This window comes from Phyllobates terribilis, unplaced genomic scaffold, assembly GCF_046119375.1.
Source record: "Phyllobates terribilis strain yellow unplaced genomic scaffold, ASM4611937v1 Scaffold_1__5_contigs__length_1240528914, whole genome shotgun sequence".
NCBI lineage: Eukaryota > Metazoa > Chordata > Amphibia > Anura > Dendrobatidae > Phyllobates > Phyllobates terribilis.
In genome coordinates, this window is record NW_027362761.1 from 889,750,583 (window position 1) to 889,772,461 (window position 21,879).

General features: G+C 46.9%; 1 protein-coding gene across 4 annotated transcripts in view; it reads left to right on the forward strand.

Annotated features, from left to right (window-relative positions):
- LOC141154249 (bifunctional heparan sulfate N-deacetylase/N-sulfotransferase 4-like) overlaps positions 1 to 21,879 on the forward strand; it is a 920,299-nt gene that overhangs the window by 873,189 nt on the left and 25,231 nt on the right. For all 4 annotated transcript variants that reach the window (XR_012247418.1, XR_012247419.1, XM_073639869.1 and 1 more), the window contains one exon: positions 10,982 to 11,084. Coding sequence is in view for 2 of the 4 variants with exons in the window: in XM_073639869.1 (XP_073495970.1) it covers positions 10,982 to 11,084 (103 nt within the window). In the remaining 2 variants the exon portion in view is untranslated. The remainder of the gene's footprint in view (positions 1 to 10,981; positions 11,085 to 21,879) is intronic.

Consider the following 21,879-nt stretch of genomic DNA (forward strand, 5'->3'; position numbering starts at 1 on the left):
ATAGCAGATAATGCTTCCAGTCACATTGCCACCCCCACCACCACCCTGTCTTCCACATGGTCAAGTCTCAGTAGCCGTGAGTCTGGACCGCATATTCCTCACCCTGATCCTCCTTCCTCCCACCATGCCGAGTGCCCGGAGACAACTGATCCCACACTTGGACACTCAGAAGAGCTGTTCACTTTTCCATTTGTAGATTTGGGCCTCTCGCCCGGCCAGCTTCAAGCGAGTCAAGAGGAGAACACATGTAGCAATGTCCAAATATATGAGCAGCCATGGTCACATGGAGGCAATGGTGGGGGGAGTGTAATTATAGTCACAAGAGGTGGATGATGGTGAGATACAATTGGCAGAAAGTCAAGAGGAGGACCAGGATGTGGACGTGTAAGACAAGGTGGTGGATGATATAGTAACTGACCCAACCTGGCAGAGGGATATGCAGAGCGAGGACAGCAGCATACAGGGGGAGGGAGGCGTAGCACCACAGCAGACAGGAAAGCGTTCTCCGTAACGCCATCACGATGGAAGTTGCCAATACAATTGTTAGGTCTTCCCGAGACTCTGCAGATAACCCCAAAAAGGCCATTTGCACCACCTGCCAGACCAGCATCAGCAGTGGTAGCAAAACTAGCAGCCTGACCACCACCAGCATGATCAGGCACATGGCAACAAAACACCCGACAAAGTGGGCCAAACCCCAGGGTCCAGAAACAGTGTCTGGGGGTGACACCACTGCTTCTTATGCTATTGTTCGTGCATGCATATCCCCTTTCCATGGCGCATGCGAAGATGCCACCCGCCCTGCACCTGTCGTTGCACTCTCTCAACTAGTACCATCAGCAAGCATGTCCACATCCTTGTCCCAGCGCAGCGTTCATTTGCAGCTTCCAGCTCACCGAATGTGGTGCGATGTCCCCACGCGTTGGAACTCTACATTGCAGATGTGAAATATTTGTGAGCGGAAGAGGGAAGTTGTTTACTACCAGCATCAACAAGGCCATCGGTACTCAGGTCAGACTCCCCATATAAGACGTCAGGAGTGGACATGGATGTCAGATATCTTAACCATCCTCCAAAACTTTGAGGACTCCGCCAAGATGGTGAGGAGCGATGGCGCTATAATTAGCGTCACCATCCCACTTCTCTGTCTTCAGGAACGCTCTCTGCTCACAATTAAAGAGGATGCATTGCAGGCGGCGCATGATGAGATGGAGCAAGGAACCATACAGGGTGATTCCACACAGCCCAGCCTCATCTCATCCCAACGTGGATTGGGTGATAATAAGGAAGAGGAGGAGGAGGAAGAACAGGAGCTAGTTTCCTGCGCTATAGACGGTAGTACCTGCACAACTGTCATACTGTCTGTTCAGTGTGGATGGCCTGAGGACAGGGAGGAGGAGGAGGATGAGGAGGAGAGCATGGTTAGTTGTCCACTTGGTGAGGACATGGAAGTTTTGCCTGTTAGCAGTCTGGCACATATGGCTGAGTTTATGTTACGCTGTCTTTCCCGTGACCCTTGCGTTCCCCAAATTTTGGGTGACAGTCATTAATGTTCAGTGACATTTCTAGACCCATGCTACAAGGAGAACTTTCGGTCTCTTATTCCTGCACCAGACAGGCCTAATAAAATGGGGCAGTACCAGTAAGCCCTTGTTGCGGAATTATTAAAAAATTTCCCATCTGAAAACGCTGGCGGCAGAGGTCAATGTTCGTTGAACAAACAAGTAGTACAGGCGAGAGAGACACAAATCCAATCCAGCAGAGGCAGGGCAACACTCTCAAAGTTCTTGGCCAGTTTTCTCAGACCCTTCCATCGCACAGGTGCTGAGGCACAGGGTATTCTCACAAGGAGGGAAAAGTTTCAGAAGATGCTGAAGGAGTACCTTGCCGACCATACCAACATCCTCCATGATTCCACTGTGCCTTATAATTATTGAGTATCCAAGCTGGACATGTGGCATGAACTGACTCTCTATGTCTTGGAGGTCCTGGCCGGCCCTGCCACTAGGGTTTTGTCAGAGCGGATTTTTAGTGCCGCTGGTGGAATGAAAACCGATAGGTGCATCCGCCTGTCAACTGAAAATTCTGAGAGGCTGAAAAAAATCTCAAAAATGAGCAAGGGCTGGATTGGGCCAGACTTCTCAACACCACCGAATGATAGCAGCGTAACATCAACTTAAATACATTGCCTTTTTTTTGTGATGTCTAACCCTATTCCCATGTACCTCTGTCTTCACACCCGGACATGGGTATATGATTTTGTCTATTTGCTCTTGTCCTCCTCTTCTCCTCATCCTCCACCACCATATCTACCATATCACCATATTTACGTCTCTTGCAAGGGGCATTGGAGTGCCTCCAAATTTTTGGCAGCCGTTGCATTCACTGCATAGACAAACAGTATGTGAGATCCACTTCCTTATAACGGGAACATTTTTTTCAGGAGGCCCTCCTCTACGTCTCTTGCAAGGGCTATTGGAGTGCCTCCAAATTTTTGGCAGCCATTGCATTCACAACATAGGAAAACAGTATGGGAGACCCATTTTCTAATAATGGAAACCGTCTCCTTTCTAATGGGAACATGTCGTTACTGTGGCCCACCTCTATGTGACTTTAAATTGTTATTGGGGTTTTCCCAATTTTTTTCAGCCCTTGCAGTCACTGCATGTGCATTATCACTATAGGAGACCCACTCCTTTATAATGCGAACATTTTTTTTACTCAGGCCCTCCTCTATGTCTCTTCAAAGGGGTATCGAGGTGCGTTAAAATTTTTGGCAGCCCTTGCAGTCACTGCATACTCAATAACAGTATAGGAGACCCACTCTTTAATAATGGGAACAACAAAGCATAGCCGGCTGATGTCCCTCTACTAACAATAGTGAGGACCGACTTCTGGCCCTTTAGGAATAGTAAGGGCTGCCTGATGGACTTATAAAAATAGGCTTTGTGACTTTCAGAGTCCCTCCTTCATAAATGAAGCACAATGTGTCTGATCATGTCTCGCACACCACATGGTCAGATAAAGTAGTAAAATATTAAAATGACATTTACCGGTGAATGTATTTTTCACCATTGAAAGCAATGCAAAAGTGCAAAAACGCATCAAAAATTCTACTTGTGAACATAGCCAAAGATGTGGAGGAGCATTTTTGTTTTTAGATATTTATTTTGCCTTATACACAAGTCATTACCCTTGAAAGGATGTTTCTTAACATATTTCCCAGGAAAATCTATTTTGGCTTTGTATGTTTTATTGTGAGTCTGTAAAAGTGGCGTAATACTCTGACAACATTATTGACAGTAGTGACCTGGGAGTCAGAGATGCTTCCAGGGGTCTTCCCCATGCTGTTCCCATGTCAATTGAGCACTGTTCCCATCGATTTAGGCAATTTTTAGGCCCTCTGCAGACCACCAGGGGGGACGCCAGAAAAATGCTCGAGTTTCGTATAGACTTACATTGGGCTCGTTGCTCGGATCGAGCACTCGAGCATTTCAATTTGCTCGACCCGAGCAACGATTACCCGAGCATTTTAGTGCTCGCTCATCACTAGTCCAAGGTCAAAAGCCAGGAGGATACGTTATATATAGAGGGGTGAGACAAAATTGTATTCAGGTCACAGTCTGGGGTCAGAATTCCAAGAAGATAGCAGTTCGAGACACAGATGCTAGGAAAACGGATGGTCAAAGACAAATCCAAGATCAAGCACAAAAGATCAGAATATATGAATTGAGAACACAGAGCAAACACACTCCACTTGAGCTAAGCTACAATTGGCAATGTACTAATCATTACCAGCCAGCTAAATAGCCAAGTAATCACCCAGAACGGGCAACACCTGGAGGAAACCCCAGAGCCCTCGGCAGCTGAGCTGTCTTTCACAATTCTGACAGCTCAGCAGCACATCCTGGTCATATAGGGCAGCTGAGCTGTCACTCACAGCGTCCTTTGGACACTGTGAGTGGTGGAATCATGACATTCCTTTCTTGTTTTATTGGTTTTGTTATTACAAGTATTACAGTTATATTAATAAAGTAACAGAAATGGAGAACACTCATGGCTAAAAGACTCCTAGCACCCCAGAATGTATTAGTAATCACTAGGCACGGTATCAGATTGAAGTATCATAGCTAGCAGCAATGAAGAGAAATCTAGACAAAAAGTCTCTATTAAGTATATATACAGTAGTATATCAAATCTTCTTCTCTAGAGACTTCAGCCGAGATTGAAAATATGTCCAGGTCCTGTATTAAGAGTTATACTAACTGTCCCACTGTATTATGCAGTAAGGATAATGACATATGATCAAGGAGACAGAAATAGATTGTATACTTGTACTCATCTTTGCAGGGCCAGCAATCAGGGGTTCAGGGTATAAAGCAAAGATAAATTCCTCAACACACTTTTCACCGCCTCGCAGTGTGACTTCATCAGGAGGTGTAAGGACTAGGTCTCCAAGGTATACATTATATAGTGGCTGCCATGTTCATCATTGCCCATGTGTGGTGGCGCGCTTCCGCCATGTTGCCTTATCATCATGCAGGCGGAGCTCCATTCAGTGGGACAGTTAGTATAACTCTCCATACAGGATCAAGACATATTTTTAATCTAGGCTGAAGTCTCTAGAGATGCCGATTTGATATCCTATACAGCTGTGCTCAAAAGTTTACATACCCCAGAAGAATTTTTCCTTTCTTGGCCTTGTTTCAGAGAATATGAATGATAACAAAAAAACTTTTATTCCACTCATGGTTATTGGTTGGGTGAAGCCATTTATTGTCAAACTACTGTGTTTTCTCTTTTTAAATCTTAATGAAAACCAAAAACATCCAAATGACCCTAATCAAAAGTTCACATACCTCAGTTCTTAATACCGTGTATTGCCGCCTCTAATATCAATGACAGCTTAAAGTCTTTTGTGGTAGTTGTGGATGAGGTTCTTTATTCTCTCAGTAAAGTTTTTTCTCAGTAATTTGACAATAAATGGCTTCACCCAACCAATAACCATGAGTGGAGAAAAAGTTTATTTGTTATCATTCATTATCTCTGAAACAAGGCCAAGAAAGGAAAAATTCTGCCGGGGTATGTAAACTTTTGAGCACAACTGTATATACTTAATAGAGACTTCTTGTCTAGATTTCACTTCCTTGCTGCTAGCTATGATACTTCAATCTGATACTGTGCCTAGTGGTTACTAATACATTCGGGGGGCTAGGAGTCTTTTAGCCATGAGTGTTCTCTGTTTCTGTTACTTTAATAAATCTGTAATATTGGTTATATAATGAATTGTTGTTATCTTTATATTATATCTATTTAATAAAAATCATGTATTTTTTATCCCTACACTCTGTCATGTTCGTGATAGTTTTTTTCTGTTTTTCAGAGGGGAATTTACAATTATAGAGGATTAATATATGTTCTTTCTTATTACAAGTGACTATAATATGATATTTTAACTGTAATGTGAGTCCCTCCCTGAGAAGTTAGGTTACTCGGAGCCGGGTCAGTGTAGGTGTCTCGGGGTTGAAGTCGTGGCCCGGACCCGGACCGTGCCCAGGGCGGTCACATAAAAGATTTAATGGGCTTTCAGGGTTGAGTGGTAATTTCCGACTACGCCACCTACGGTTTCCGGTGATAGACACCAGCGTTGCTTCAGTCCACTGAGGCCGGTGTTAAAGGGGCAGCTTAGATGGGACGGCTCCCCGCAGGCGGAGCAGGCCTCAGGGCAGTGTGATAAGGAAATGGTGGGTGCAGTGCCACACAGGAAATAACAGGCTTAAGCAGGGTGTGAAGTCATCCAGGGTTTTTACTCACATTAAGATGGACTTTAGCCGCAAAGCTTCCCTCTGCTCCTCGCGGCGTACTGCGGCCACCGGGGAGAGGATCCAGCACTTTCCAGGTAGATCAAGAGCACCTGTCGAGACCCCTCTGGTGTGTGTTCCTCTCCTTGGTGAGTCCTCCCACTAAGTCTTCTCCTGACTGTATGTGTGGTTAGAACTAGGTGTAAGGCCGGGTCCCACTGGATAAACGCAGGTAGAGAGGTACAGGTGGCGTCTGCCGCTCCGTTCGTATCCCTCCTGGGATCCACTAAGCCTCCGGGCTTTTCCGACTAAGACTTGAAGTAATAAAGTCAGATATCGGGGGCCGGTCACCCCTCTTGCAGCAGGAGTCCCTCTGACTGGGCCAGAGTAAGAAATACAGGTGGCGTGTGCCACTCCGTCCGTATCCCCCTGGGATCCTTTTGCCTGTGGAGCTCGTCTCCTCTGCTCCCCTACAGGCCTTCTTAGGTAGGGACCTTGACCGGGTAGAGGCAGTGGTTAACTCCGACCCACTTCTCATCTCAAGGCCAGAGAACGAGGACCGTGTATCTTCAATAGGCTGCAGGTTTTAGCAGAAAGCCACAATCAGCGATAAAGATCACAATCAAAGACCTTGAACCTAAGATGGCTGTAGATTAAATATGAATGAATAAGTGTACCCTAAAAGTGTGTCCTCCACCCTCACCCACTACATGGTTCCCCCCTATCTTTGGTTCCCCCCATCTCCTATATCCCGGGCTGGGGCAGCACCCTGGTGCATTTAGGCCCCCTGCAGGACAGGAGTGGTGTAATGTTGAATGGTGAAGTTGGGTCCTGAGAAGTGCTCCATCCATACCTGGAAGAGGAGATACCACACCTCGGACTGAGGTGCAGTACCCATGTGGCGACTGAACCCTCAGGGGCACCACATTCCCCCCGGGTGAAACACAGCATGTCCGCGGGCTGCAAAAGAGTAAAAAGTGGTACAGACATTTCAAATTTTTGTATAACAGTAACAATAACAATCTTCTCTTTATGGGAGGTAAGGACACTTTAACGTTGCATGATATATATATATATAAATATAATATAGTATAAATGTAGAAAAACAGTAAAGAGACATTATGCATGTAGACAGACCAATAGAAAATATTATAGAAAAATTTCAGTTCAGCAGCATGAGGGACCTGTCCCAAACCCTCAACTTAGACCCTGGGGTGGCTGCAGGGCATGGAGATCCCGAGTTGGACCTCCAGGACAGCCACTCCAGACAGGTTTTGCTTCTGAGGTCTGAGGTAGAAGTAGAAGTGGTTTTGCATAAAACCAATAGGGAGCACCTAAATAGATGCAAAACTATATACAATGATGAGTCTGTCTACTGCCAGTGTCCGCAGGAACAAATGTCTCTTCCAACTTAAAACCGGGTGTATAAAAAGAAAACCAAAAACAGTTCACTCAACTGTTCACACAACAGGGAGATGCATCTCCCGGGGTTGCTTAGAAGTGGTATCCACACCGGGGAAAAGGCTCATTTTTACCAACTGACCCTGACCGGTCCTCTGTGGACAGGTGAGTGGGGGCATCCCCTTTGAACACCCTGTGGACGTCCAGGGCGTACCACCCACGCTCCCCGTGGTGGTGGGTGTAGGCCACCAAGTCGCCCGGGTAGAGGTTCCGGTCAGGGTGGCCTTGCTCCAGCCACGGCTCGACGTCCCGCCGGATCATAAAGACATCTCGGTGGAACTGGGGGCTGCGAATGAAGCCCCATCCGGTCTCCTGGTGGAATCGGACAATTAGGCCTTCCTCCTGGGCGCTTTGATGGGTGGCCTCTGCCTGGCGGGCCCCCGACTTTGCGGCCTTGGTTTGCACCTCCAGGCGCTCGCAGCTTACCTCCTTCTGGCATCTCTCCTTGTCAAATTGGTGGAGTTGCTCACGGCACGTCTCCTCCCTCCTCCGCGCTTCTGCCCGGGTCTCCCATGGGAAGCCCATTAGGTCGCCCCCCTGGTTGTCCCAGACATACTCGACTGCCGGCGGGCAGGTGACTGGAGGTGCAGGGAGCGGCAAGAGCGGAAGCTGCTGCGTACTCTCTACTAATGTGGACCAGTCCGGGTTGGGGCAGGTGGATTCCCCATAAAACGCAGGCCTCACTAGGCCAGTAGCCGGGAGGCATAACAGGTCTCTGGTGACGGCGGTGGATTAGGCCTCAGCCTCCAGAGCCGATAGCTGCTCCCATATGATGGCGCCCGGGGACAGGGGTGGCGGCAGGATGCTTAGGAGCGGTACAGTGCGTCCCGCGCCCGGGATAAGGGCATCCACCTTACCCGCTCCTGGGTTGCGCACGGCCTCCTGGGCTTCCTCCACCTGGGCTGCGGCCTCCATGGACCGACATGACGAGCTCTGGCGGCGGGCCCGGATCCTCTGCAACACCGCCTCTCTCCACTCCGTGGCGACCAATTGCTGGGCCTCTTCGACCCTCCGGGTCAGGTCCTGGGTTTCTCATCAGAGGAACTCGGCCTCCTCCGGGGTCAGGCGTATACCCTTCATGCCAAGGAAGGTGGCAGCTTGTGGAACAGCGTCGGAGGCCTCAGAGGACTTCTCTTCTGCTGCGTCCATCTTAGCTGCAAGGTGCGTTCTTTGTCTCCTCCTTCTTTTTGGGCGGCCCCATGGTGGCTGGCTGACAGGCACTTCCAGGGACGTCCCATCCGTTTTGACGGACACCACTGCACGGACTGTCTCTGCTGGAGGGGGCGGTCTGCACTTTTGGCACCATTGGGGAGCCAGGCCCACGATGGGAGGACTTTGGTCGCTGTCATTTTGGCACATAATGGCATCCGTTATTCTTGGGCGGTGCTACGCTAAATGTAAAACGACAGTCTTTTTATTGTAAAGGCGCACAGTACCCGGCGGCAATGGGGATTTTCTTTTCCGTTGCTGCGGGCACGCAGTCCTGCCGACTACTCCAAGTTGTGAGGCCCTCCCTGAGAAGTGGGGTTACTCGGAGCCGGGTCAGTGTAGGTGTCTCGGGGTTGAAGTTGTGGCCCGGACCCGGTCCGTGCCCAGGGCGGTCACATAAAAGATTTAATGGGCTTTCAGGGTTGAGTGGTATTTTCCGACTACGCCAACTGCGGTGTCCGGTGATAGACACCAGCGCTGCTTCAGTCCACTGAGGCCGGTGTTAAAGGGGCAGCTTAGATGGGACGGCTCCCCGCAGGCGGAGCAGGCCTCAGGGCAGTGTGACAAGGAAATGGTGGGTGCAGTGCCGCGCAGGAAATAACAGGCTGAAGCGGGGTGTGAAGTCATCCAGGGTTTTTACTCACATTAAGATGGACTTTAGCCGCAAAGCTTCCCTCTGCTCCTCGCAGCATACTGCGGACACCGGGGAGAGGATCCAGCACTTTCCAGGTAGATCAAGAGCACCTGTCGAGACCACTCTGGTGTGTGTTCCTCTCCTTGGTGAGTCCTCCCACTAAGTCTTCTCCTGACTGTATGTGTGGTTAGAACTAGGTGTAAGGCCGGGTCCCACTGGATAAATGCAGATAGAGAGGTACAGGTGGCGTCTGCCGCTCCGTCCGTATCCCTCCTGGGATCCACTAAGCCTCCGGGCTTTTCCGACTAAGACTTGAAGTAACAAAGTCAGATATCGGGGGCCGGTCACCCCTCTCGCAGCAGGAGCCCCTCTGACAAGGCCAGAGTAAGAAATACAGGTGGTGTGTGCCACTCCGTCAGTATCCCCCTGGGATCCTTTTGCCTGTGGAGCTCGTCTCCTCTGCTCCCCTACAGGCCTTCTTAGGTAGGGACCTTGACCGGGTAGAGGCAGTGGTTAACTCCGACCCGCTCCTCGTCTCAAGGCCAGAGAACGAGGACCATGTATCTTCAATAGGCTGCAGGTTCTAGCAGAAGGCCACAATCAGCGATGAAGATCACAATCAAAGACCTTGAACCTAAGATGGCTGTAGATTAAATATGAATGAATAAGTGTACCCTAAAAGTGTGTCCTCCACCCTCACCCACTACATGGTTCCCCCCTATCTTTGGTTCCCACATCTCCTATATCCCGGGCTGGGGCAGCACCTTGGTGCATTTAGGCCCCCTGCAGGACAGGAGTGGTGTAGTGTTGAATGGTGAAGTAGGGTCCAGAGAAGTGCTCCATCCTTACCTGGAAGAGGAGATACCACACCTCGGACTGAGGTGCAGTACCCCTGTGGCGACTAAACCCTCAGGGGCGCCACAGTAACATAATATTTTAATAGTTTGGACAGTTATGGTCATGGCGATAAAAAGATATGAATACTTATTTTATTTTTTACATTTTTTTTTTCATTTAACAGGGGAGAAAAGGGGGTGATTGCAGCATTCATGTTTTATAAATGCTTAAAATAAACAATTTTTTACATTTAAAACTGTTTTTACATGTTTATTTTAGTTCCTCTACGGGATTTGAACCTGTTGTTTGTACTATGAGAGATACACTGCAATATTTCTGTACTGTGTGCCACACCCATGTTTCTCTGTCATTTTCAGAGATAATGAATGGAGTGGAGATGCACATGCTCAAACTCCTCTTCATTCAGATGGGGCTCTGCAGAACCTCCTTCTCAGATAAAGGGTGGTTCCAGTGGATATAAATAGAGGATAACATTACATTTTGGGAAAATGTTTTCAATAGAAATACTGTACATAGATGACAGCTCTGGGGCTTTGATGAGTCCCCCAGCTTCCAATCCGATGCATCAGCACCTTGTAGTCATTCTTTGCGAGGAGGGGCTATGTTCTGCCTTCTACCTAATCATACATATGCCTGCTGGGAATAGAGCAATCTTTGCATTTTTTACTTGCTCCCTACACTTTCTAAAATGAGTCATAGATAACTGTATGCCCTTAATAGTTAAAGAGCTATGCCCACCTTATGCATTCATGGAATTTATGTATATTGGGATTTACATCTAGATCTATAAATAATTTTTTTAAGTCATTAAAGATGAGAAAATCTGCAGAAATTCAAATTCGGCAGATTGCTCAAATTTACCAATGAATTTCAATTTGCGTCGAATATTATGCTCTGGGGTCTTTTTAAACCTTAAGCGTAATAAATATAGGGTTAAAAAATAACTCACTACTTACCTTTCACACCACCGCAATTTTCTGTCTTGTGCTTCTTGCATACTCTCATTTTTTCCTCATAGATTCAGTACAGAAAAGGGCTTCTGGTGTCAATTACTGGATGGAGGCAAAACAAAATGTCTTGGGAAAAATAAAGGTCGCAAGTACATAACAATGGATATGGAGGTAAATATGTTATTTTTACTTTACACTACCATTAAAGAGGTTGTCCACTACTGTACAGAATGCCCCATCAATGTAAACAGTGGAAATAAGATTTTTTTGTAAGAACCTTGCACTGTCATTCTTGCTTGTGAGCGGCGCTATCTATGATTGTTAACTAAGCATCACATGACCCGGCTGCAGCCTCGGTTGACATCCGCTGATGTCACGTCACGTTTCGGCTACAGCCAGGCATGACCCAGTAATGCTCAACCCTTGATTGATGGGCTCTGGGTGGGGTTTCACCGCACATCACAGCCCAACATCCACCGCATGCTTTCTCAATGAATGTAAAGAGGGAAAGTGTGCGGTGGATACTGGGGTACGACTTGCGGTATAACCCTGCCCACAGCCCATCAATCAGGGAGGTGCGCGTCACTGGGTCAAGCCTAACTGTTTTCATGGAGACAGTGAATAGATCTGAATGACCAAGTATGTTTGTGTTTCCACATATTGTATTACAAATCATTCTTAGTTTACATAGTAGCAAATATTGGCATAGACATTGATTACAATATTTATTAACCACACATAGTCTCCATGAAAACAGAAAGAGTCAGTAGGGAACATGTAGGCTCTGGACCCTTAACATATAAAGGGACTGTTGGGATTTTTTTTTAAATACTGTATTTTGCGGACTATAAGATGCATCTGACCATAACACGCACCTCAAATTTTGGGGTGGAAAATAGGAAAATGGTGGAATGATGGAAAATGGTGGTGCGTCTTATAGTCCGTTTTAACAGTAGCTTACAGGGGAAGGTCAGCGACAGTGGATTGGGATCACAGGGGGCAGAGTCGCTGCTTCAGGAGACCAGAGGCTGTGGCAGGAGTATGGTTAGGTTGCGGGAACCGGGCTGGGAGGAGGGGCGTCCAGGCAGTGTGAGGCTGCAGGCTCATGGCTCTTTTAAGATGTCGGCATCGATGAGTTGAGTCCCTTTTGCCACTGATTTCCCTGCGGTGGACTTTGGGAAAATGGTGTAGTAATGTGTAGGATGATATAATATACATCACAAGTCTTCAAGACCGCTATTGTCCCTGATGCTGGTATTTTGAGGCCTATCAACCAAGTTGAAACAGCTACCTCTGAAATCCCTATAGCTCCACCACTGATCTTACTTGGATAGAATTTGGTTAGGTGAGGTATAACCCATTAAATAGTATTAAAATTGTGTTATAAGCACTCAGGAAATAGTTAAGATTCCAAACTTTTGTGGACAGGTAGTGTTGATATTGGATTTGGTGATCCCTATTACTATTACGTTTTTAACTATTTCAAGTAAACTCTGTAAATCGTAGTGAGACATTCACATGCAGGGAAGCAATGTTACCATAGCATGCTGTCTTTGTTTTAGAGCATAGCTATTAAGAAAATAAAGTTCAAATTAAAGTAGCAATATAAAAGGACATAATTATACACAGTGATGAGCAAAAGGGTAACAATATTTTGAACTTTTGAATTTCAGGCTCCATATCTCACCATCCACTACTGCTTCCAACTTGAGACTTTCATCATTTTATAGACATCTTGGCTATCTCATACATAAATTTGGTTTGCAACTAATTAGCATATGATTAGTTATGCAGATTCTTGTCATGTCACTGCATTGTTATTGTTTTGCTCCTGGTTGTTGAAAAATCCTTTTCTTCCTGTATACTAAAAATTACAACCTGTTCTCACATTCCATATTAGCACAGTGTGTTATCAAGTTGATTCCCAAGCGAAAGGTCACTGATTAAAATCAAGGAGCAGGCACGAAGAAAATTTTCTAAGAAAAGAGAAACAGCATCATCCAGCTCATCAATAGCGGTCTCTTGGCCAAGAGAATTGCCAAACTCCACCATGTGAGTGCCACGACTATTGGAAGAATACAAAATGAAGCCCATCCAGCCATTCAAAAGCCAAGAGGTGGACGTCCAAGCAAAACATCAAAGACAACAAGTCAGCTCATCACAAGGTCTATCAGTTCTGGAGCGACAAACACGGCAGTGGAGGTGGTTCGTATGCTTCATAATAGTGAGATCAAAGATATCCATGCAAGTATTGTGTTACGCACATTACACAAGTCTGGAATGGTGGCCCAAAAAAAGGAGAAGCATCGACTTCAACATTGTGATTAGTAGTGTCGGCTCGAGTTTGCAAATACGTTTGAAAAGTGGACAGTAAAATATTGGAAACGGGTGATTTGGAGTGATGACACAAAAGTCAATAGATTAAGCTTTGATGTGTGCAAATGGATCTGGAAGAAACAAGGGAAAAATGGGCTAATGGACTGAGAAATTGAAGGAACTGTCAAGTTCGGTGGAGGAAGCCTGATGATATGAAGTTGTTTCACAGCCAAAGGAGTTAGATACTTGACCAGGATCAATAATGGTCTTAATGCTGAGCTCTATGCGGCTATCCTACAAGATGAGTTACTGCGTGCTCTCGAGTACTATGGGTATGAAAAGGACGACATACACTGTGTGCAGAATTATTAGGCAAGTTGTATTTTAGAGGATTATTTTTATTATTGATCAACAACTATGTTCTCAATCAACCCTAAAGACTCATAAATATCCAAGCTTAATATTTTTGGAAGTTGGAGTGTTTTTTTTTTAGATTTGGCTATCTTAGGAGGATATCTGTTTGTACAGGTAACTATTACTGTGCAGAATTATTAGGCAACTTAATAAAAACCAAATATAATCCTATCTCACTTGTTTATTTTCACCAAGTAAACCAATATCAGTGTACACAATTTAGAAATAAACATTTCTGACATGCAAAAACAAAAACCAAAAAATTAGTGATCAGTATAGCCACCTTTCTTTATGATGACACTCAGCAGCCTTCCATCCATAGATTCTGTCAGTTGCTTGATCTGTTTTCGACCAACATTGCGTGCAGCAGCCACCACAGCCTCCCAGACACTGTTCCGAGAGGTGTACTCTTTTCCCTCCCTGTAGATCTCACATTTTATGATGGACCACAGCTTCTCTATGGGGTTCAGATCAGGTGAACATGTCATTATTTTTTCTTCTTTTAGACCTTTACTGGCCAGCCACGCTGTGGAGAAGTTGGATGCATGTGATGGAGCATTGTCCTGCATGAAAATCATGTTTCTCTTGAACGATACCGACTTCTTCCTGTACCACTGCTTGAAGAAGTTGTCTTCCAGAAACTGGCAGTAGGTCTGGGAGTTGAGCTTCACTCCATCCTCAACCCGAAAAGGTCCCACAAGTTCATCTTTGATGATGCCAGCCCATACCAGTACCCCACCTCTACCTTGCTGGCGTCTGAGTCGGAGTGGAGCTCTCTGCCCTTTATTGGTCCCTTTATTGGTCCAGCCTCTGGCCCATCTATCTGGCCCATCAAGAGTCACCCTCATTTCATCAGTCCATAAAACCTTTGAAAAATCAGTCTTAAGATATTTCTTGGCCCATTCTTGACGTTTTATCTTATGTTTCTTGTTCAAAGGTGGTCGTTTTTCAGTCTTCCTTACCTTGGCCATGTCCCTGAGTATCGCTCTGATATATGGCAAAACTGGTGGCGAATGGCATCTTGGCAACTTCACTCTTGATTTTCCTAAATTCATGGGCAGTTATTTTGTGCCTTTTTTGGCCAACACGCTTCTTGCGACCCTGTTGGCTATTTGCCATGAAACGCTTGATTGTTCGGTGATCACGCTTCAAAAGTTTGGAAATTTCAAGACTGCTGCATCCCTCTGCAAGACATCTCACAATTTTGGACTTTTCAGAGCCTGTCAAATCTCTCTTCTGACCCATTTTGCCAAAGGAAAGGAAGTTGCCTAATAATTAAGCACACCTTATATAGGGTGTTGATGTCATTAGACAACACCCATCCTCATTACAGAGATGCACATCACCAGATTTACTTAATTGGTAGTTGGCTCTCAAGCCTATGCAGCTTGGAGTAGGACATCATGTATAAAAAGTATCGAAGTGATCAAAATGCGCATTTGCCTAATAATTCTGCACGCGGTGTAGTGTTCCAGCAGGAAAACGACCGAAAGCATACTTCAAGATTGGCGAAGAAATGGTTCAATGACAATGAAGTAGAGATATTGGATTGGCTCCCACAGTCCCCAGACCTCAACCCAATCAAACACTTGTCGGTAGTTTTGAATAAAAAGCTGTTTACATACCAAAGTGAGTCAACCAGTATGCATCTGTAGGGGATCAGCCCTTAACAGACATTGAATGCACTGTGGCATTAAGAAACCATGCTCCCCTCTGGGTTTTCTGGGTTTGGACTAGTCGCCTCCCCCCTCAGTTTGCTTGGTGTGTGTTGGGAGAGATGAAGAACCAGGAAGCAGAGAGACCTCGTGTGTGTCTGAGGGAACAGAGAGACTGCTGCGAGTTCCCTGAAAAGGAGAGGTTATAAAAAGAAACTGTTAATCTATGAGAGATAAGAGTATGGACTTTAGCAAGATTTGTTGCCAGGATTGTGTCAAAGAGTAGAGAAATTCATCCCTTGTTGAAGAACAGTTTCCCTGAAGATTTGTGATCTGATGCAACAGACAACACAGAGTGTCAGCAATTCCTCAATAGTAAAAGTGAAACAAGATTTGCCTGCCTGCAGAGGAAAGAGAACCAGTATACCGTAGAAAGGACTCAAGTGAATTGATTCAGAACAGTTACACCGGGAACAAGCGTCGGCCGCCATCTGCATCTAATCTGTGCAATTTTGAGTGATTCACTAGTGTTGAACTGTGTTAGGGTTAAGTGTAGTTTTCCCTTAGTTAGCACGCTGTAGCAGCGTGGCCCAAATAGCGGAAAGCCAGGTTTGTGAAACTTGATGTGTACTGTTGTATTGACCTTTCATTGCCACAGCTGAAGCATAGTTTTGTGACTCGCTTCAGCTTTTTCTTCCTATGTTCATATTATTAATATTGTCATTGTGAATACTGTTATTCTCATTTCCCGGCATATATCCCCTTTGTACATAACAAAGCCGGAGTTTTGTTTCAGCCTTCTCATCTGCTATGCCGTACTTGAATCCTGCCTTGCATTGTTCTTTGGAAACCGCTATAAGTGGCGCTGTGAGCAGAGTATGGTAACAGAGATCGTCCAACAGCAATGTGGCTAATGTGAGTACCACAGGTATTGGTGGAACCCCTGCAAGGGCCCTCCCTTTGCGTATGTTGTTTAGTGTTCTTCCCAAATTTGATTGCCAGAATATGCCACTGACAGACTGGGTCACCAGATTGCAAAGCGCTGCCAAGATTTATAATGTCAGCCCAGAACTACAAGTTGAAATTGCTCTGCCCACCTTGGACGGTGAAATGTTTTCTTGCAATTGGAAGACACATGTAGCACCTTAGAAGAGGTGGTGACGTTTCTGGAAGAGATATATGGTGAAACGGCTAGTGCGGAGCATCTCCCCGCAAAATTCTTCTATCGGTTGCAACGAGAAGGGGAGAGAGTCTCCCAATGCACCACAGTTTTACAAGGAGTACTTGCAGAGGTACAAAAGAAAGAGGCAGACGGAGTATACGGCATCGGATCTGTAGACCAGATACTAAGGGAACAATTTATTCTGGGACTCTACAGTACTTTCCTGAGACAGATACTGTGTGAGCGAGTAAGAGTGAATTCAGCCTTAAGTTTCCGACAAATATTAGCAGAAGCGGTGGCCCGAAACAAAGAAGACAGCTGTGCCTCCGTAGTGGTGCATACTCAGGCCGCCATGACTATCAGGGGTAGAGGGAATAAAGAGCCTCTGTTCAGGGTGGTGCAGGACCTGCAGAGTTCACTGAATATTATGCAAGAAATAGTGACACAAATTGAAAAGAGAATGGGAACTGGCTCCGCCACTGAGATAACATACCCTGCCCTAGCAGCCCCTTATCGGACCTTCACTCGGGCTCCTGAACCTGGACCTCCCTACACTGGTCAGTTGAACCCTTACAGTCCCCCGTTTACAACGTCTGTGGGTTGGCCGTGTTATCAAGATCCTCATTATTACCCGCCAGTGGTTCCCTGGCCTGAGTTATTCTACCCGAGGCCCCAGCGTCCTTCACTGCAACTAGCCAGTTGAACGTCAAGGGCACATCCCGCATGCGGATGAAGAGAGGGATGTTAAGTTGCACAGTGCTGGCGATTGGAGGTGAAAAACACTTTGCTAGAGAGTGACAGAGTGACTTGCAGGGATATCCAGAGCCACCATTAAACTTCCGGGCCCTGCAGTAGTGGGGCGTACTGCAGGGGGGGTAGAAGGACAAACCACCCTGCACAACTCTGAACATCTGGTTGGAGGCTGTCCCATCCAGTGAGCCGAGTTGGAAGGTATCCCAGTGGACTGTTTGGTGGATACCGGGTCGCAAGTGATGACTATGCCCGAGTCGTATTTTAATCGTTATTTTCAGGCGATGGTCAAGCCAGAGCAGGAGATGCTAATTCGGGTGATGACGGCTAATCAGCAACCGATTACAGTCACGGGGGTTGTGTGGATGAACGTGTGGTTATGTGGATAAGATGTGAGAAGAAAAGACATCCTGTTGGTTCCCAAGCCATTTAAAGAAGATGTACTGGTGATAATGGGTATGAATATTCTGCGAGAGTAAGACCAGATTATGTTCACTAAACGGGCGCCTGGCTATTGGAAACAGGCCACCCCGCATAAGCCCACTCAGAAAGCGTTTCAACGGCTGATCCATGTTTGTGGGACACAGAAGAGCATCCCGATACACTAGTCTTTGGGAATTATCCGAGTGCCAGGAAGAGCATCCCTCACCCTCCCTCCTGGTCAGGAGACCATTCTCCCATGTCCCATGGCAACCTTAAAGGTATGGAGGTGGCTATTGAACCGATGGGCCTAGGTGAAATAGACCAGAACGTCCTGGTGGCCTGGACACTGGCAGTGGTCCAAAAAGGGAGAGTACCCATCTGGGTCATGAATATGGGGCAGAGAGAAGTCATTTACCCCCAAGAATGGAACTGGCTCGGGTGTACTTACATCGAAGTGAAGTGTTGAGTCCTAGAGAATTGAACCTGGCCCCGGTAGATGAAGCAGTCTGGTCCCTGGCCGTCACAGCCGAAGAGAAGAGGGGCACCGACTCCAGAATTGAATGAGCGAGCCCTCCTGACCCAGATGGAGGTGGATTTGAAAGCTCTCAATTCGGAACAGATACAATTGTGCTGAAGACTTTGGCTGCATGGACGCCATCACCCATAAGATACCGATGGGGGATTCGAGAACGATATCGACAGATACCCCCTAAGCTGTACAAAGAGGTGAAATCCCTGCCGAAACAAATTTTGGATCCGGGAGTGGTGCAGAGTAGTCAGAGCCCATGGGCAGCCCCAGTGGTGCTTGTCCTTCGTTTTTGCGTGGACTGCAGGTGGTTGAACGCGTGCACTGTGCGAAACTCTTACCCCTTGCCCCGTATTGAAGAGTCCCTGACTGCCCCATGTAAAGCAAAATACTTCTCTACTCTGGATTTAGCTAGCTGGTACTGGCAAGTACCAGTGGCAGAAAAGGACAAGGCGAAGATAGCATTCATACTCCCCATGGGACTGTTTGAATTTAATAGGATGCCATTCGGATTATCCAATACGCCGAGGACATTCCAGCGGTTGATGGAGAAGTGTTTGGGTGACTAAAACTTTGAAGATACTCTGATCTACCTGGATGACATCATCGTCTACTCTGCTACTTTTCAGGAACATCTGAACAGACTTGGGCAGGTGCTCGGATGATTACAGGCCCATGACCTGAAGGTAAAGCCGAAGAAGTGTCATCTTTTCAAGAAAGAGATCGAGTACCTCGGCCACAACGTGTCTCAGGATGGGGTCTTGCCTTCCCAAGCTAAATTAGCTGCGATACAACAATGGCCAGCACCTAGAAAACTTCGGGAGTTAAAGGCCTTCCTCGGATTGACCGTGTACTTCCAGCGGTTCATCAAAGACTATGCAAAAATATCGGGCCCCCTGCACGAACGGCTGAGGGGGACTGTTGGGGGACCAAAGAACCAGTGCATACCCTGGGAGCAGAAACAGGAGGAGGCCTTGTAGACAATGAAAAATGCCCTAATGTCAGCCCCCATCTTAGCCTATGCTGATTTCGACCTGCCGTTCCTCTTATACATGGATGGCAGTCTAGGAGCAGATTCAAGACGGGCATGAAAGAGTCATCGTCTATGCCAGTAATGCCTTGAGGGATACCGAGCGGGACCCCCACAACTATAGCTCCTTCCGGCTAGAGCTCCTCGCACTAGTATGGGCTATGACAGAGAAATTCACAGAGTACCTGACGGGAGCCAAGATCCAAGTGCGATCGGATAACAACCCATTGGCCCATCTGGACACTGCTAAGCGGGGGGCCCTGGAGCAGTGCTGGGTTGCCCGTCTCGCAAAATTTGACTTCTCGATACACTACCGCTCTGCCACGGAGAATACCAATACTGATGGATTGTCAAGAGTAACCTTCAAGACTCCAGATGAAGACTGCGATGAGCACCTAGAAGAAGAGGAGATCCCAGATTTCTGCAAATTCATGCCCATTGCAGTAGTGGCACAGTCAAGCGGGGAGGTTCGACCTCTACTCCAGTCACTGGGAAGGACTAACAAAGAATGGGGTCAGGTCCAAGATGTGGATGCAGGGTTGCAGCAAGTGAAAAGCTGGGTAGCCCAAGGAAAATGGCCTGACAAGGTAGAAAGAGCTGCCCTAGATCTCGAAACGAAGTCAATGATACACTAGTTGGATAGATTGAAAGTTTGAAAAGCCGTTCTATATCGCAAGTGGCAACAGCCTGTTGACTTAGAGGCGAGATGACAAGTAGTAGTCCCTGGACAGTGGCACGATAAATTGCCAAGGAAGCTCATGAGTTTGGGGCTCACTTCGGCCCGTGGAAGACTTACAAGTGGCTGCAGCGTTACGTACATTACCCCTGACTGGAGGAGACGGTTGATGAAGCGCACCAACAGTGCCGAACGTGTGACCTCACCCAAAGCACAGAACAGAGGGCACCTACTGACCATACAGACCAAAGAACCACTTGAAGTGTTGATGATAGATTACCTCCTCGTGGGACTATAGGCTAGAGGCCCACCGTACTGCCTGGTCATGACCGACCACTTCTCCAAGTTTACAGTGGTAACCCCGACTCGGAATCAGACGGCTGAGTCGACTGCGCAAGCCGTCTGTCAGGATTTCATCTGGGCTTATGGGTGTCTGAAGAGGATTCATTTAGACCATGGAGCGTGTTTTCAGGGCAAAGTGATGGAGGAATTGTACCGACTGTACGACATCGAAAGGTTCCGGACAACTCCATATCACCCCCAAGGGAATTGGGTCTGTGAGCGCTTCAACTGGACTCTGCTTCAAATGTTGTGGACATTAGAAGAAGATAAGAAGATGCATTGGCCTGACTACATACCCGAACTAGTCTGGACCTATAACAATCGGGTACACACCACCACAGGGTATACCTCATACACGTTACTGTTTGGTAGGGCCGGCCAAAAAATCATTGAGCTAAATCTGGAACAACCAGAGGATCTATTCGAACAATCTACCAGCTCCTGGGTGAAAGACCATCGGAGACGACTTCAGACTATCCACCGGCTAGCAGGCCAGTGATTGCAAGATGAGACACACAACAACCAACCGCCAATTCAGGAATTTCCGATCCAGCCTGGAGACCGAGTGATGGTGTGGAAAAAATACCCCAAAGGGAAGCTGAGCGGACGTTGGGATGTACAACCATACAAAGTGATGAAGAGAGTGTATCCCAATGGTCCAGTGTATGAAGTGCAAGCTGAAAATGAGGAGTCTGGTCAGAGAACTATACATAGGAATATGTTACGGCCATGCCGCTCTGAAGAACCTACATCTGTCCCCAGAGTTGCTCCTCCTGTTCCTTTATCAGGACCATTTTTCCCGGACAGTGACTGTGTTGAAGACTGGTGGACCATTTCTGAGTCCGCGGAAGGTCCCCTGTCCATGGGAGTTGACATTCCCGACACGGGTCCGTTGCCAGTTCTCGGAGGGGAGGAAACGAAGGCTCCAGGTGAACCTTCAGCTGAAGAGGACAGTCCTACGGCCGCTATGCCAAAGGAGGACAGTCAGGATCTCCGGAGATCCAGTAAGCCTTCCACCAGACAGGTACAATGCTGATCAGTTTATTTGGTCCACTCATATGTATTGTGATGAAAGTTGTCCTGTTATGCATATCGCTGCACAAAGCCTTATTCTTTTCAGAGCTAAACAGCGAGGCTAAGGACGGCCGTCTTTAAGTGGGGAGGCATGTAGGGGATCGGCACTTACCGGACATTGAATGCACTGTGGCTTTAAGAAACCATGCTCCCCTCTGGGTTTTCTGCTTTTGGACTTGTCGACTCCCATCTCAGGTTGCTTGGTGTGTGCTGGGAGAGATGAAGAACCAGGAAGCAGAGAGACCTCGTGTGTGTCTGAGGGAACACAGAGAATGCTGTGAGTTCCCTGATAAGGAAAGGTTATAAAAATAAACTGTTAATCTATGATAGAAGAGTATGGACTTTAGCAAGATTTGTTGCCAGGATTGTGTCAAAGAGTAGAGAAATTCATCCCTTGTTGAAGAACGGTTTCCCTGAAGACTTGTGATCTGATGGATCAGACAACACAGAGTGTCAGCCATTCCTCACTAATGAAAGTGAAACAAGATTTGCCAGCCTGCAGAGGAAAGAGATCCAATATTCAAGAGAAAGGACTCAAGTAAATTGATTCGGGACAGTTACATCGGAAACAATCGTCGGCCGCCATCTGCATCTGATC